General features: G+C 40.8%; 1 protein-coding gene across 1 annotated transcript in view; it reads right to left on the bottom strand.

Moving 5' to 3' along the window:
* The window catches only part of ppp1r37 (protein phosphatase 1, regulatory subunit 37), a 93,788-nt gene extending 84,057 nt beyond the window's left edge, over nucleotides 1-9,731 (bottom strand). The window contains exon 1 of the mRNA XM_017701962.2: nucleotides 7,854-9,731. Within this exon, the coding sequence (XP_017557451.1) occupies nucleotides 7,854-8,529 (676 nt within the window). The 5' untranslated portion in view covers nucleotides 8,530-9,731. The remainder of the gene's footprint in view (nucleotides 1-7,853) is intronic.
* Nucleotides 9,732-14,467: the final 4,736 nt, after the last annotated feature.

Raw genomic sequence — 14,467 nt, 5'->3', positions numbered from 1 at the left:
CTTGGAATACCTTTCATGTATCCCTCCACCATGAATGGACTAAAATGAATTGATTTAACGTCCCAAACATCAGGCACTGTTTTCATAACCATTTCACCTAATACTTATCTGGGAGGAAGCTTTTAGAGACATTTAACTCCTCAGACGTCTGGTTCCCACCATCATCACTCTGAACATTTCTGACTCTGTAAGTCTCTCTAGAACAAAGCATTTCATATCAAACCACTCTGCATCAATATGTTGACATGTTAACCATTTAATTATGTGGAAAATCTGAAACAACTGTTTCCCTACAGATCACAAAGCTGACCTGAGGTGTGTTGAAAAACTTTTTTTTATTTTTCTGCATTATTACTACTTAGCACTTTAAAAATGCTATTGGCGCCTGATTTAATTTTTTTTTTGTGGGAGCCAGTTTCTTTGTCTGGAGCCCTGATAATACAACATCTGCCCCAAGGAAGACTGAACTATGCACAATTGCTCACATGCAATCACATGATTAAAGATTAGAGAGAGAGAGAGAGAGAGAGAGAGAGAGAGAGAGAGAGAGAGAGAGAGAGAGAGAGAGAGAGAAAGAGTTACAAGAGAAAGAGAGGGTTAGAGAGTTAGAGAGAGAGAGAAAGTTAGAGAGAGTGAGAGTTAGAAGAGAAAGAGAGGGTTAGAGAGAAAGAGGGGGTTAGAGAGAGAGAGAGAGAGAAAGAGTTACAAGAGAAAGAGAGGGTTAGAAAGTTAGAGAGAGAGAGAGAAAGTTAGAGAGAGTGAGAGTTAGAAGAGAAAGAGAGGGTTAGAGAGAAAGAGGGGGTTAGAGAGAGAGAGAGAGAGAGAGAGAGAGAGAGAGAGAGAGAGAGAGAGAGAGAGAGAGAGAGAGAGAGAGAGGGGGTTAGAGAGAGAGAGAGAAAGAGGGGGTTAGAGAGAGAGAGAGAGAGAGAGAGAGAGAGAGAGAGAGAGAGAGAGAGAGAGAGAGAACGAGAAAGAGGGGGTTAGAGAGAGAAGGCAAGGGGCAGAGGGAGTTGGGTGCTGGGGGTGTTGTAACGTAGTAGGAAAAAAAAAGCTGTAAAAGTCACAGAATATCAGGAAACTGAGTTCAGTCCAGGCCGGAATAGCCCAGCAGACCCAAAGGAATATTATGGTACTTCCATGTGCCTCACCAATAGCGGAACAGCGGGAGACGGAAACGAGACGTCCAGCCTGCACTGAGGAACTATAAGGCCATACTAGAGCTGCATGATACAGACAAAATTCTATATATACCAATGACAGCGTGTAACAGTGACACGACGTCATGCAAGATACACTACCAGTCAAAAGTTTGGACACCTAGCTGCTTGGGGGTTTGCCTCCCTTTTCTATTTTCTACATTTTACAATAATGTAGATAGACCTGTCACAGTCATGAAAATGTAGCTGTAACAGCCATATCAATTACATTTTTTAATGTATTACTGTTAATTACAATTTAATTATGAACAATTAAATTACTTTAAAACTATTTAATTGCACTAATGATGCACAAATCTAAAGAGGCCAACTGGGCTTTAAATCCTTTATTTCATGTTTGGTTTAAGCACTTTTGCTGCGTCTCACGACATCCACCGTCTGATCTCCTGCATGCTCAGACTGAGAGATCCGATAGAAATCCGAATACGAGTTTACATGCACGGAGAAATCCGATTACTGAGATAAAATCCAGCTTCTTTATCAGATTTCTTAATTGGATTCTTAGATCGGAGTGTAGCGTTTATCTGAATAATCAGATAACTGCAGGAATTTGATTATGATCGGATTATTGAGAGCATGTATACGCACTCATTGTATGTTACAATATAGAAGTATCACTGCAAAAGGTAACAAATCATGGAAAAGAACTGCTATCAGGCGATCAGATCACAATCACTTTGACAAGCCCAAGTAAAGACATACAAACTATGAAATAACACATACGCAACCCCGCAGTGATCAGAAAAGTGTTAAACAAGTTTTAGGCGCAATCACATTTCTTCTTTTTACCCCTAGCCCTTGTTTAGGAGTGTTACCCTAACTTCTTGGAACTGAATTACAAGGAGTAGTCGTTGAAATTCCCCCACAAAAGGGGACCCTCAAATAAAAAAAGTGAAAGCAGAGGGAAAAGTTCAGCTCCTCACTGCTGGGCTTTAGTTACACTCAGGGCATCAGATGCCTTCAAAGAGGGGGGCAATTATTTATTATCATCCACCCTTAAGTCTTCAGTGATATGAAGCTTAAGTTATAGATTCCCCAGATTCTCGTTTGAATTTTCCTGTTCCACCTTAAATGGTGCAGCAGTTACATTCTGGCGCTTCAGGTGTCAGAACTGCTGGACTATTTAAAGTGGAATGGGAAAGTTAGCTAGCTAGCTCCCGGGACATTAGCAGGCTATCAGCGACTTTATCCCCCCCATCTCAACAAGAATCGGAACACCTCTTGATGTGAACATGTAAAACAGAGGGTTAAGGGATGAGTGGTAGAGGGCGAGGGGTGAAATGGGATTGAGCCTTAAAATTCAGGCCCCTTTGGCTTTAAAGATGTTCTCTTTATCTTTCTCTCAAGCAGCTTCACGAGGAGTCATAAGGGATGCTTTTCCAACAAGCCTGAAGAACATCCACAAATGAGACCTTGCTGTTTCTGAAAATCATTTGGAGTTTTTTGATATTTTGCAAATAAATGTAAAATTTTGCCTTTGGAATAAACAAATTCCATTAACATTTAAGCATGGGCTTCAGAGAAACAGCATTTAAAATGAAATATGCATATTAGGTATTAAATGTGTCCAACATTTGATTGCTGGTGTAAGAAAAAAATGGGAAAAAAAAGGTCTGCTTTATTTTGACCAAACATATTTACTGTAATTGGACCACAGACAATAAAAAATTGTGTTTCATTAAAGTTCATAATGCATCCAAAAGAATGTGTGTAAATCTGATTTTTTTCAGATTTACACACATTCTTTCTTCAGATTTAGGTTGCTTTTTTTAAACACGTAACACAGGCACTGACCAGAAGATTCAGTGACCGATCAGGCCCTGCACTGCTTCCACGGAAAAAAAAAAAAAAGGCTTTTACCCTCCGGTTTACTTTCTCTAAGACAGGGCAAGTACTGATGAGAGCAGTCAGACAAAATACAGAGAAGGAAAGCCTGCAGGCCACTTCTTTATACTGTCTTGTGGAAAAGCAAGAGTGTGAAGAATTAATGCTTAAGGCACAGCAGTGACCCTGCAGGCTTCAACCAGTTTAAACTTGAAAAATAGGTATGAGCGCTATGGGACAATCATGTTGATAAAGCTAGATGTAGGGCTGGGCGATAAAATGATAGCGATAGTTATTGTGATATAACTTTCGTCAAACTAACTATAAGAAATGACTGATGTAATACTTTCTCACACTTCCAGTTGGTGGCACTTTCTACTGCAAAGAAAGCAACACTACTGTGTTCAGCACAGTCTGAACCACAGAGTTATACATTCCCTGTTCGAGTGGAGCGACTGGCGATCTGTTCTGTGACCAAGTGTGAGTGACGAGATCAACTGCACTGTCCTACAGTGAACTCACCTCTTTCCTCTTCTCTCACTGCAAGATGTTTTAGCCACGTTAAGTCACATCTCGTCCTCTCAACTACAGCACGATTACAGCGCTCAGTCACATTTCAGTATTAGCGCATTCACAAAGAAAGAAATGGTTCATCTTAATAACAGGCCTGATTTAAACGAAAGTAAACTGAGGACGCTGTGTGTGTGGCACTGGATAGTGGGAGAACCCTAGCTTTTCAGGCTAGTTTCCAGCGATCCATCAGTCGTACAACACGGTGAATTAAAGATACTGCAGATCAATCAAGACAAAAGAGCACCGAGCTCAGTTTAAACACATGTAAAAGGAGGACTGTTTCTCAGGATGAGAGATTCACACTGCAGTTAACGTTTTCACACAGCGAGCATCAGATATAATGTTATTGTGGTTCATCCCTCAAAATACTATGACAGAATAGAGAAAGCCAGTTGTCTGCTAGCTGGGGTCTGAATACTGTGATGTGCTCTGGCATGGACGTGGTAGGAGTGATGGCAGCAAGGCGGTGTGATCCATCACTGAACTACCGAGACAGCTAATGTTTGCTGTTCGTATGAAGCTGATGTTGTTGAGAAACTAAACAGTTTAGCACTTGTAACCAGACAGCCTAGCATTCATGACCAGACAGCTAAAATAATCTATTTTCTTTCCTAAGTCAAAAACTGAGGTTGTGCTTTTCCAACTGGCAAAAACAGCCGACCAAATGCTTTGTCCTACTCTCCCATGACAGATTTGTGAAATGTTCCACTGTTTGAATTGAACTGAATTCAGAACCATCAGCCAACTGTGTTTGCACACTGTAGAATTAGACCTCCGCATTTAACCCATCTGTGGCTGGTTCCCTAACCTGGTGAGTGTTTGTCGTGTTCTGACCATAAAGCATAGTTCAAAACAGTAACTGACCACTCAGGAGGAAAAACCAGCCTATACTGCAATCACGATTTAAATGCAATAATTTTCAGGCCTGTTTTTTTTTTTTGGCCCAGAGAAGTAGAATATCCACTTTTCTTGGCTTTAACACTGAGTATGTCAGATGGTTGTGATGTCACATGTAAAGAACATGGATGTTGTGTAGCTTGATTGGTCCAGCTCATCTACAGGCAGTTCCCAAGCTCTTCGTTATTACTTGATTTTTTTTTTTTTACATTTAAAACTTGGTAAGACAACATTGCTTGTAATGTTTTATATAATAAAACTCGCAGCTTGTGAGATTTGGAAATTGCACTCTTTGGATTTGCAATTTCGATATAAAAACGACTGATCTTTCATCCCAACTTCAAACTTGAAAGAAATAATGATTTGAGATTTATCATGATATGTATTAATATCAACTGATATGAATTTTTTTTTATCATGATAAGATTTTTGGCCATATCTCCCAGCCCTAGCAAGACGTGAGTAAACAAACACAGGACCACGAAAATGGCCCAATCCCATTTCTTCTTTTTACCACTACCCCTTGTTTTCGAGTGTCACCCTAACCCATTGGAACGGAGTTACAAGGGGTAGTGGTTGAAATCTACCCTCAGAAATGGTACCCTCAAATAAAAAGAGCAATACTTTATTAACAGCTACTAGTGCTCCTCTGTAGGCGGAGGGTAAAGCTCAGCTCAGTCATATATTGCCCAGCTTCTTGTTCCAATTTTCCCATTCCACCTTTAATGGTGCAGCAGTTACACTCTGTCGCTTGTGTTTGAAAATCCTCTGATTGGAGGCCATGTAGCCCAACACTTCATCCGACCCCTCCATCTTACCAAAACTTGGGACACCCTAAACCTAGACATGAAGGCGCAAAAGCGAGGGCTAAGCTCTGAGTGGTAGGGGCGAGGGGTGAAATGGGATTAGACTTCGGTTTGCTAAGGAAACAACAGCCAAAGATACAAATCCATTCAGTGAAGTCTGTTGTTGGGTCACCTGAGTGACAAAACAGCTTGTAGTGGTGCTATCAGTTGAACCCCAAGGCTAAAACTTACATAAACCATTGAAGCTGTTCTTTGATATCTTTCTCAAGAACTGAGCACACAACAGAACACAAAGCACATTGGCATTCGAGCCTAAATGCCCCAGACAGACCAAAAAGACCAGTGAAAACAGTTTTGGGTGGAAAATCCTGATTGTCCAGGCTGAAGGCTTGGAACATTTACCAGCAACAATTAAGCGATTAGATTACATGCAGTTGCGCGCGTTTCCTTCAATCCAAAAGGTTTTTATAGAACATCCCGTTTCTGGCAGCAACCCAACTGTTCTCCAAGCTAATGAAATCGGCCTCTGTCATTTTCACAGCCTCTCCCAGCCACGTCCCACTGACTCAGTGAGGCTAATTGCAGTTTGAAGAACAGGCCACTAGCAATAAAGTTGGACCTAGGGTGAATGTGATAATCTGCGGAAAATGTCTCTCTCCCTGTCGGTGAGTCAGCATTACGTTACAGGCCTAAGCTACACTGGTCAGGCATAACATTATAAGCACCTCCTTGTTTCTACGCTCATTGTCCATTTTATCAGCTCCACTTACTGTACAGGTGCACTTTGTAGTTCTACAGTTACAGACTCTAGTCCATCTGTTTCTCTGATACTTTGTTAGACCCCTTTCACCCTGTTCTTCAGTGGTCAGGACCCCCATGGACCCTCACAGAGCAGGTACTATTTGGCTGGTGGATCATTCTCAGCACTGCAGTAACACTGACGTGGTGGAGTGTTAGAGTGTGGTGCGCTGGTCCGAGTGGATCAGACACAGCCTGTCTGCACAACTGCCTTTTGTCATTAAGTGTTTAACAGAGAGAAGACAAATAGGTTACACATTCACCTACACATGTAAATGTGCTCTCTTATCCCAAAACCAAGCAAACAGTAAACTTTCCAGCACAAATTCAGGCTTGGAGTGCAAGACAGAGAATCGTACAGACCCTATTTACATATGAGACGGGCCTGCGGATGTGCACTACACACATCCTTATATGGAAATCATACAGCAAATTGGGATCCATCATTAAATAAACTTTTTCAGCAAACCTTGAAACTTCATTTTAGATCTTCAAACTAGGTTTTTAAAACCGGTTACATGTGCTTCCCATTCTGAGCCATGATGTCATGATACACTCTGAGAGCATCTCTCCTACTGCTGTAAGGGGAAACAGATAGCGCTGCGGTGCATGTCATAATGCAGTCGTTATGGAGGCTTCTGAAGTGATCGAATGTCATTTTGATCACAAGAACCTTGGAAAGACTGCAGCTTCCCTCGCTCTTACTTTTCTGTCCCTCTCTCCTGAGGACAGGTAACACAAGCCGTTTTCAAAGGCTTGGCAGCAGGGCGTGAACATTTTGAGCTCAAGGTGAAATCATCTTGTATAGTGAGGCAGCACTGCTTGCTGAACAAGTTAGGAGTCTAGCCCAAGGACTCTTACTAGTGAAGCTGGTGTGCACGGAACAGAACCCCAGTCTGCTGTGGAAAGTAGGGCTGAACAATTTGGGGAAAATATCTAATTGCTATTTTTCACAACTTACGTTACGATTATATAAATTATATAAATTGAGATTCAGGCTTGGCCAAGAAGAACAGAATGTGCACATTTTTGGCTGGATCCCTGAATGGCCAAACTGCCAGTAAGTCATAGTTATGATCTCACAACACATGGAGAATTGGTTGCCTCTAATTGGTCTACAGGCATTTCACAAGCTCTGTGTTAAGTTTAATACCCCCTCTGAAAACATAAGACAATGTTTTTTTAATAATGTACACACCTAAAAAGGTGGTTTTTCAAGGGTTCTTTAACAAAGGCAGTGGTTCTATATAGAACCATAAACACTCCATTTGCATGGTTAGAGAGTTTTATGCATGAAGAAATAGTCTTCAGATTGATGGAGATGTGTGTATAGATTTGCATAGGGTTCTATATAGCACCAAAAAGGTTCTTCTACTTTTAAAAGAGTTGACACCATAACTACAGCAGAATCCATTTGTGCTATATAGAACCATATACAACCAATCAATCTGAAGAACAGTTTCACCATGCAATGAACACTTCAAGCATGCAAATGGATCTTAGAGTGTTCATGGTTCTATATAGAATGACTGTCTTTACTAAAGAACCTTGAGGAACCATCTTTTTAAAGAGTGCAGGCTACAAAAAAATTGCAGCTCTCTTAAAATGCGAGTTAAATGATTTATCTCTCATCCCTAGTGGAAAGGCAACTGCATCATTCACAACAGCTCAAAAACCTTCACAAGAACACCACTGAGCAAAGTATGAGGGACACCATACACCAGTGTTCAATACCTACCATGTCGCCATGGGTCCTTTGGCTCAACCGATCCGGAGACGATCTCCTCATCGGAAGGAAATGTTACCCTCTTGGCTCCATGTTTATGTCCTACACCCTCTTCCTGGGCTGGAGACGGGGTAAGAACCTCCACACTCATTAAACCAGGAGGCATCCCATCACCCCCTTCTGAAGGTTTCTGCACATCCTTGTTTGCGTCGGTGTCCAACTGTAAGGGCTTGGCACCAGTACATCCAGAAGCACTTTCCTCGCTTAAAGCGGTCCCACAAGCCGTCGCTGGTTCGGACTCCAAAACTCCACTTTCATCCAGACTTAAATCCACACCGATGTCCATGTCGCCATCGTCGGCCACAGAAAACTGCAACTTCTCTCTGCTACTATCCTGTTCGCTGCCATTCGGCCTGCAGTCAACAGCGAGCCCATTGTTGTTCTGTGGAAATAGTTCTTCTTTGCCTATCTCGCCATTGTCGTCCTCGTCCCTTACATGACAGTCCATCACTCTTGCCAGAGCACCATCGGTGAGAGTCTCTGCATCACCTGCTTGCTTCCCTGCATCCCGGTCCATTAAATGAAGGCTGTTACGTGGAATGATTTCCTCCGAGACGTGTGCTGAAGCGTCTATGCCGGTTTTTGTGTTTGCATTGCATAAATCTAGAGCCTGATCCTCACTATTCATCTTCTCATTTCAGTAGAGCTGCAGCACACCACTGACTGCCCCCTTGAGAAACAGGACTCTTGAGTAGCTTGTATAGTCTATGTAGTCCGAGTACGTCTGTAAAGTCTAATAATTACTATAATACTTTCTCTCAGAACAGAAAAACACAGTTCAGCGCCTTTCAGATAACTTTTTTCAACATTTTAAATAACACCACTTACTTCTAATATATACATGTATGTCCACAAATATAACAAACGCGTTTGCAAAAAAAAAGGCTGATTATTCAGTCTTGTGACTCCGAGGCTGCATGAAGTACTCGTAGCACCAAAACAGAAAAACCTGCCTGGTTCTTAAAGCGCTGCTATAAATGTACTCGAGACTCCTTCACTTTTCCAAAGAAGCACCTACTGTGAATATATTAATTATAGAGATGTCACTGAAAGCACTACCTTCCCACGTTTCCAAATCACCTTGGCAGTATTACGTCCAAACCCCACATAGTAGTTTTCTGTCAAGATCCTGTTCAACTGGATTCAATAAAAACACTAACTAGTTTCTACAGTTTCAACAGGGAGAAACGCGGACGTAGCTAGACCTGACTTTTCCTTCGTGTCAACACAGACGTGTAAAGGAAAAATAAGTATCTAGATCGAATAAAATATTGTCAAAAAAAGAAGAAATACAGCACATTAATGATGGAGAAAAGGGGGGAAAGGTCTCTCACGGCGCTTCCATTACCTTCACGTTAGCTGACTGTTAGCAGCGGCGGCTACAGCACTGACTAGCTTGCGCCAAGACCGTTTCATTTGCGTGAAAAGTGCAAAACAAGCGAAGTATTTTAGACCAAACGCGCCAAACTGACACCGACGGTGCTGCAAAGTGTTTCCAGCCGACTCGGTGCGGATGTGTCGAAGCGGAGGTGGTGGAAATGTGACTCTGTGTCATCGAAGAGCGGCGCTTCGCAGTCCTCGGGTCGGCTGAGGAAAATCGGCCGTCATGACGAGCTGCTGGCGCGGCGAGCGGCCAAACGGGCGAGCCGGGGCATCCAAAGCCTCCACAACAAAGTGCCGAGGGTTGAAGGTGTTAATAGCGCGATTCTGCGTCCGTATGATGGCACAAATGGAGGTCGGCGCAGGCAAACACACAGAAAACACGACCCCACACACACGCACGCACGCACGCACGCACACACACTTCAAATCCAACAACTGTTTTGTTGTTCACCCGTCGCTACGTCATCGCAGCGGCCGAAGAGCTCAGACTGAGGTTTCGGAACGGCACATTCGCGTCTCGCCGCAACGTTGTGGTCAGGTCTTAAAAGCGGCCACTGCATGGATGGTCACAAACGAAGAGTGACCGAAACACTCTTTCCAGTCTTTGGGTTATGGGAGGCGATTTTAAGCCGAGTCGCCGCTGCGCCAATTCGTGCTGTTTGTTTTGGCGAATCATGCCCGCCACTCTGCCAAAAGCTCCTGTCACGTTCACGTCTTCTGCTAATCGGCTAAAATGTTATGTATATATTTTTTTATTTTAGTGTAAATGCCAGAGTAATTCAGATATACGATGAGTTCATTCAAAATCAAACTTAAACAAGCGAAACTGCTGTTGTCATGCTTGCAAAGTCAGTGTCATGGCAGGTCAATGAAATGATGAAGGCAACCCCCCCTCCATTAAAGAGATTAATCACTGTTTTTGTGCACTCTCAATATTTGTTAGCATTTATAATCAACTTTTGGCTTTTGTGTGGTTGGAGCACTACAGCTGTGGGGCTGCCTACTCTGCAGGTTAAAGAGAAACTCCACCCAAAAAGAAAAATGTACATTTCTCACATCCTACAGCAGGAGTGTAGAGATGGTGCTCTTTCTGTGTAAAGAGTAGGAAAACCCTGTTCTGATGTATCCTGAAGGTTTTGGTGGGGTGGAGGGACTTTAAACAACTACAGCTGCTTTAGGGTGGGTATTTGGGGGCAGGCTGGGAACACAGAAAGAGGGCAATCGGCTAGCAAGCCATGTTTTGCAGCCATACAATCAATCAATCAACCAATCAACCAATCAATCAACCAATCAATCAATCAATCAATCAATCAATCAATCAACCTTTATTTAAACTCAGAACACATTGACGGAGACTCTCATATACAGCAATATAGAATATAGACAGATACAGTAATATAGGAATCAGAGATTGATGTACAGTAGTTGTACAGTAAAAAAAGCTCTAATTAAATAATAAAAATCCTAAAAGTAACATTTAATAATAAGAAGGTACCAATAAACTGTTAAATTATATTAAAACAGATATATTACAATTAAAATTGCAATATAACAACTTAAGTAACACAGCAGATAAGGATAAATCAAAACAAAAAAAATAGATGTAAGACAATACATTGACAAGAATAAGATAAATAAGAAAGAATATTAATAAAAGAAATAAAAACAATGATAGAAAGAGATAAAAGTGCAAATTAAAAAAGTAAAAGTAAAAACAATAGCTAAGACCAGGGGCGTTGCTAGGCCATTTATTTAGCCCCAGAAATGAATGCACATTGTTATCAACATTATTTTGCATTTATTCTTCATTATTTAAATGTGCCATCATGTCTTCAAATTCACAGCAATCCTTTAAAGCAGGATGAGATCTGGGATCGGCACTACTGCTGCTCTATTCCGTATCTGCTTCGACAGTGCTAGCAGAGATTTGCTAACATAACATCAGGAGGATTATATTCCTCTGTTGTTTGATTTGGGGAAAAGTGTAACGCCGGCTCAGCCGATCATATGAGACGTTGTAACTTGTAAGCCAGTTATATCAGAACTGGAGGTGGTTCTCTGGTGCCGCTCTGCGATGTAGTCAGTTGGCACCCGGGTCATTCTACAGAAACGTCCATTTCTGTGTCCCTAGTGTTTACAGATATATTACACTTGAAAAACATGTTAGGGTTACAATTTATTTATATTTTAAAATGAAACAATATGATATTTTAACAATTACACCTTGTGGAGCCTCAATTTAGCAATATTGTTTTTTAAATAAATGATATAGAATTCCAAGCACCACTGAAGTGCTCGTCCTCACAGTCATGTGTAATGGCTGAGGCCATATTTTTCTGTGGTTTTAACGGCAATAATCTATACAGGACTATGGAATATATAAATTAAATGACATAAATGAAACAAATAATAAATATGATTAAATATGTAATGAAAGTTGTGGTCCTCAGGAGCCGTGTCACTGGTATTACTGCGTAACAAAAATCTATTATTTTAAATAAAAGTCACACTGATGACATCACTTGACTTCCTTTTACCTGTTTTCTGAGAATCTACGAAGAAAAGCACATGGTGAGTCCACTGTGTCTTTCAGTTCTCAGAGATTTTCTCATTTAGCTCATGATTTCATACGAAGCTTTTAGCTGACGTCACTGGTGTGACCGACTTTATTCTGAGGCAATTTTGAAAAAATAGAACACAAATGGATTCAATTACATATTTTAGTTGAAATTCCGTGATTGACAACATGTGGTCTGATGCTCTGTATCAGCTGTTTTATAAAATGCATTTTTCATTAAAAACGTCTCTGGTGTAACCTTTCTTATGTGTGACACCAATGACGACCAGTAACACCAGTGACACCTATGGAGAGACAGAAAAGTGGACGTTTCTGTAGAATGTCCTGACCACTGAAGTTGTGACAGGATTCTAGCTTTTTAAAACGAAGATGAAAAAATCTATTATATACATACTGAATCAGTAATTAGTTACAGAGTGAAGATGTTTACCTACAATGTGTATTTGGGCAAATTGTTGTCTGTAAACTTGGCTATCGAGTTTTAACTGATTGCTTGTTAGCTATAGCTAACTGTAAGTTCATATGAGGTAAGCAAAAAGCTAGTTAGCTAAAGAGCCAACTATTTTAATTTTACACAACTAAACAGATTATTTGTTTTTATATTTCTTTTGTGTATTTTCACACAATCACACCAGTATTATCAATATATTATTTTAACATATCGTCACTGTCCAATGAAAAACAAGTATCTCCAAAATGGTAACTTTAAAAGAGAGGGCAAAAACACGCTTACCTTTCAATGTAAGTCAATGCAAAGATATATTGTTCCAAGTGATTTTAGAGCATTTCTATTGGTCCATGCTTCATGCAGTTTTTTACACAATGTAAAGGACAGCTGGAGTATTAAAATGATGTAGAAAACTAAAAATCAACAAAAATGCAGATGCATGGTTTTTGTTGGACACTGACGATATGTAGCTGATGTTTGTATCATGTTGACTGTATCGCACTTTTATATTCCTGAATTCTTCAACATGTAGATGATCATTAAGACATGGCAGCTCAGTGGAAGGCCAGGCAAGATTTTTCCAAGTTCAAACAAAAAAATCGTAAATATGAGTTAGCATGTTAGTAAACACGGCAAGGAGAGGGACAGAAAGAAGCTAAAGGAGACTGAGAAAGATGAAGAAGCAGGTCTGATGAAGGGAAATCTCATGTTTGTGCTGGCAAATGTCACTATGACCACGTCACCTAGACTGTTAAACAAAGTTCAACTACAGAACAAAACCAGACTCTCTGGTTGAGTAAACTGAGCCTGTACCAATCTATAATCTGTGTATTTGAATAACCTGCAGCTGAACTAAAAGCGAGGAGACAGCACTGCTTGACTTATTACCTTTATTGAATCTGTGCAAGTGGACAGCTTTTTCTATTTAACCCCTTAATGATTCAGGCTTATTAAATACTAAGGCTTATTATTCAGTCACTGTACTCGATGCAAACTAAGGAAGCTATTCTTAGGTTATAGAAGTATGTAATATAACTTTGGGCTGGCCAGCAGGCCCATGGCTTGCTAAGGGATTAAGTTGTAGAAGATATGCGCTTTATACACTATGAAGAAACAGATCTGTTGTATGCAAAATCTGGTCAAACAGCAGATTTATCCTAAATATTCCAGCTACTCCTACTTTAAAAGTGAATAGACATTTTAGGGCCATTAAAAACCACCCTCCTGTGGGCACATTTAGTTCAGTCCCTGCATGTAACTGAACTAACTGTCTTCAAATCACTGCCACAATGGAAAGGGTGGATTATTCAAATGACAGAAATCAATAACTGGAGCTTTTCTGTCTGTTTATATTTGGTGTGGCTGAAAGGGTGAAAAACATCTGTCTAGCATTGATCCTGTGTCGAATAAAGATAACATTTCTATTTTCTTTATGATTTTGTTTAACGACCAAAGTTGCACTAATGTTAGCTTGGTATATATTATTCTACAGGGAGGTTCATATGAAAGAGGCCCCAAGTATTCTGTAATAACTCTCTCTAGGACGGAACAATCTGAACAAAACGTTCAATGAGCTCCTCAGATATGGAGCTTCGAAAAAGTTGAGATGCCCCTGCGTCAGAGTGATGAGGTAGGCTCCGGAAAGCTGTCGCGACAATTAACCTCCGTTTGCAACTTTCAGGTGCATACCCCTTCACGTGTCTGGCAGAAAACAGAGATCACTTCCAGCATCGCATGTAATACAATCAATTACACATACGTCAAGGTCTGTAGTGTATTTTTTGGTTCAGATTGCTTCAACATAACGGGAGTTACAACAGAACATTAGGAGCCTCTTTTGAGTGGATCTCCCTGTATAACTCAGTGTCTAAGCGAGCAGTTAAGATTGGTTGATGCCACAGGGATTGCCAATGGTTGTATTGTGTAAGGCATGCTAAATATTACAGTGGGAGAATATTGATGAATGAAAACATGAAAATTATATGAAATTGTACATTCTGTCAAGTTGATTAAGATTAAGTGACTCTTATTAGAGTCAGGGCCTGGGTTCAATTCCCCAGCCGGTTGACCGGGTCCTCTCTGTGTGGAATTTCCATGTTCTCCCCGTGTCTGTGTGGGTTTCCTCCAGGTTCTCCGGTTTCCTCCCACAGTCCAAAG

Source organism: Pygocentrus nattereri, chromosome 7 (assembly GCF_015220715.1).
Source record: "Pygocentrus nattereri isolate fPygNat1 chromosome 7, fPygNat1.pri, whole genome shotgun sequence".
In the NCBI taxonomy this organism is placed as follows: domain Eukaryota; kingdom Metazoa; phylum Chordata; class Actinopteri; order Characiformes; family Serrasalmidae; genus Pygocentrus; species Pygocentrus nattereri.
The sequence above is the reverse complement of the archived record's forward strand: the minus strand, read 5'-3'. Positions and strand labels throughout refer to the sequence as shown.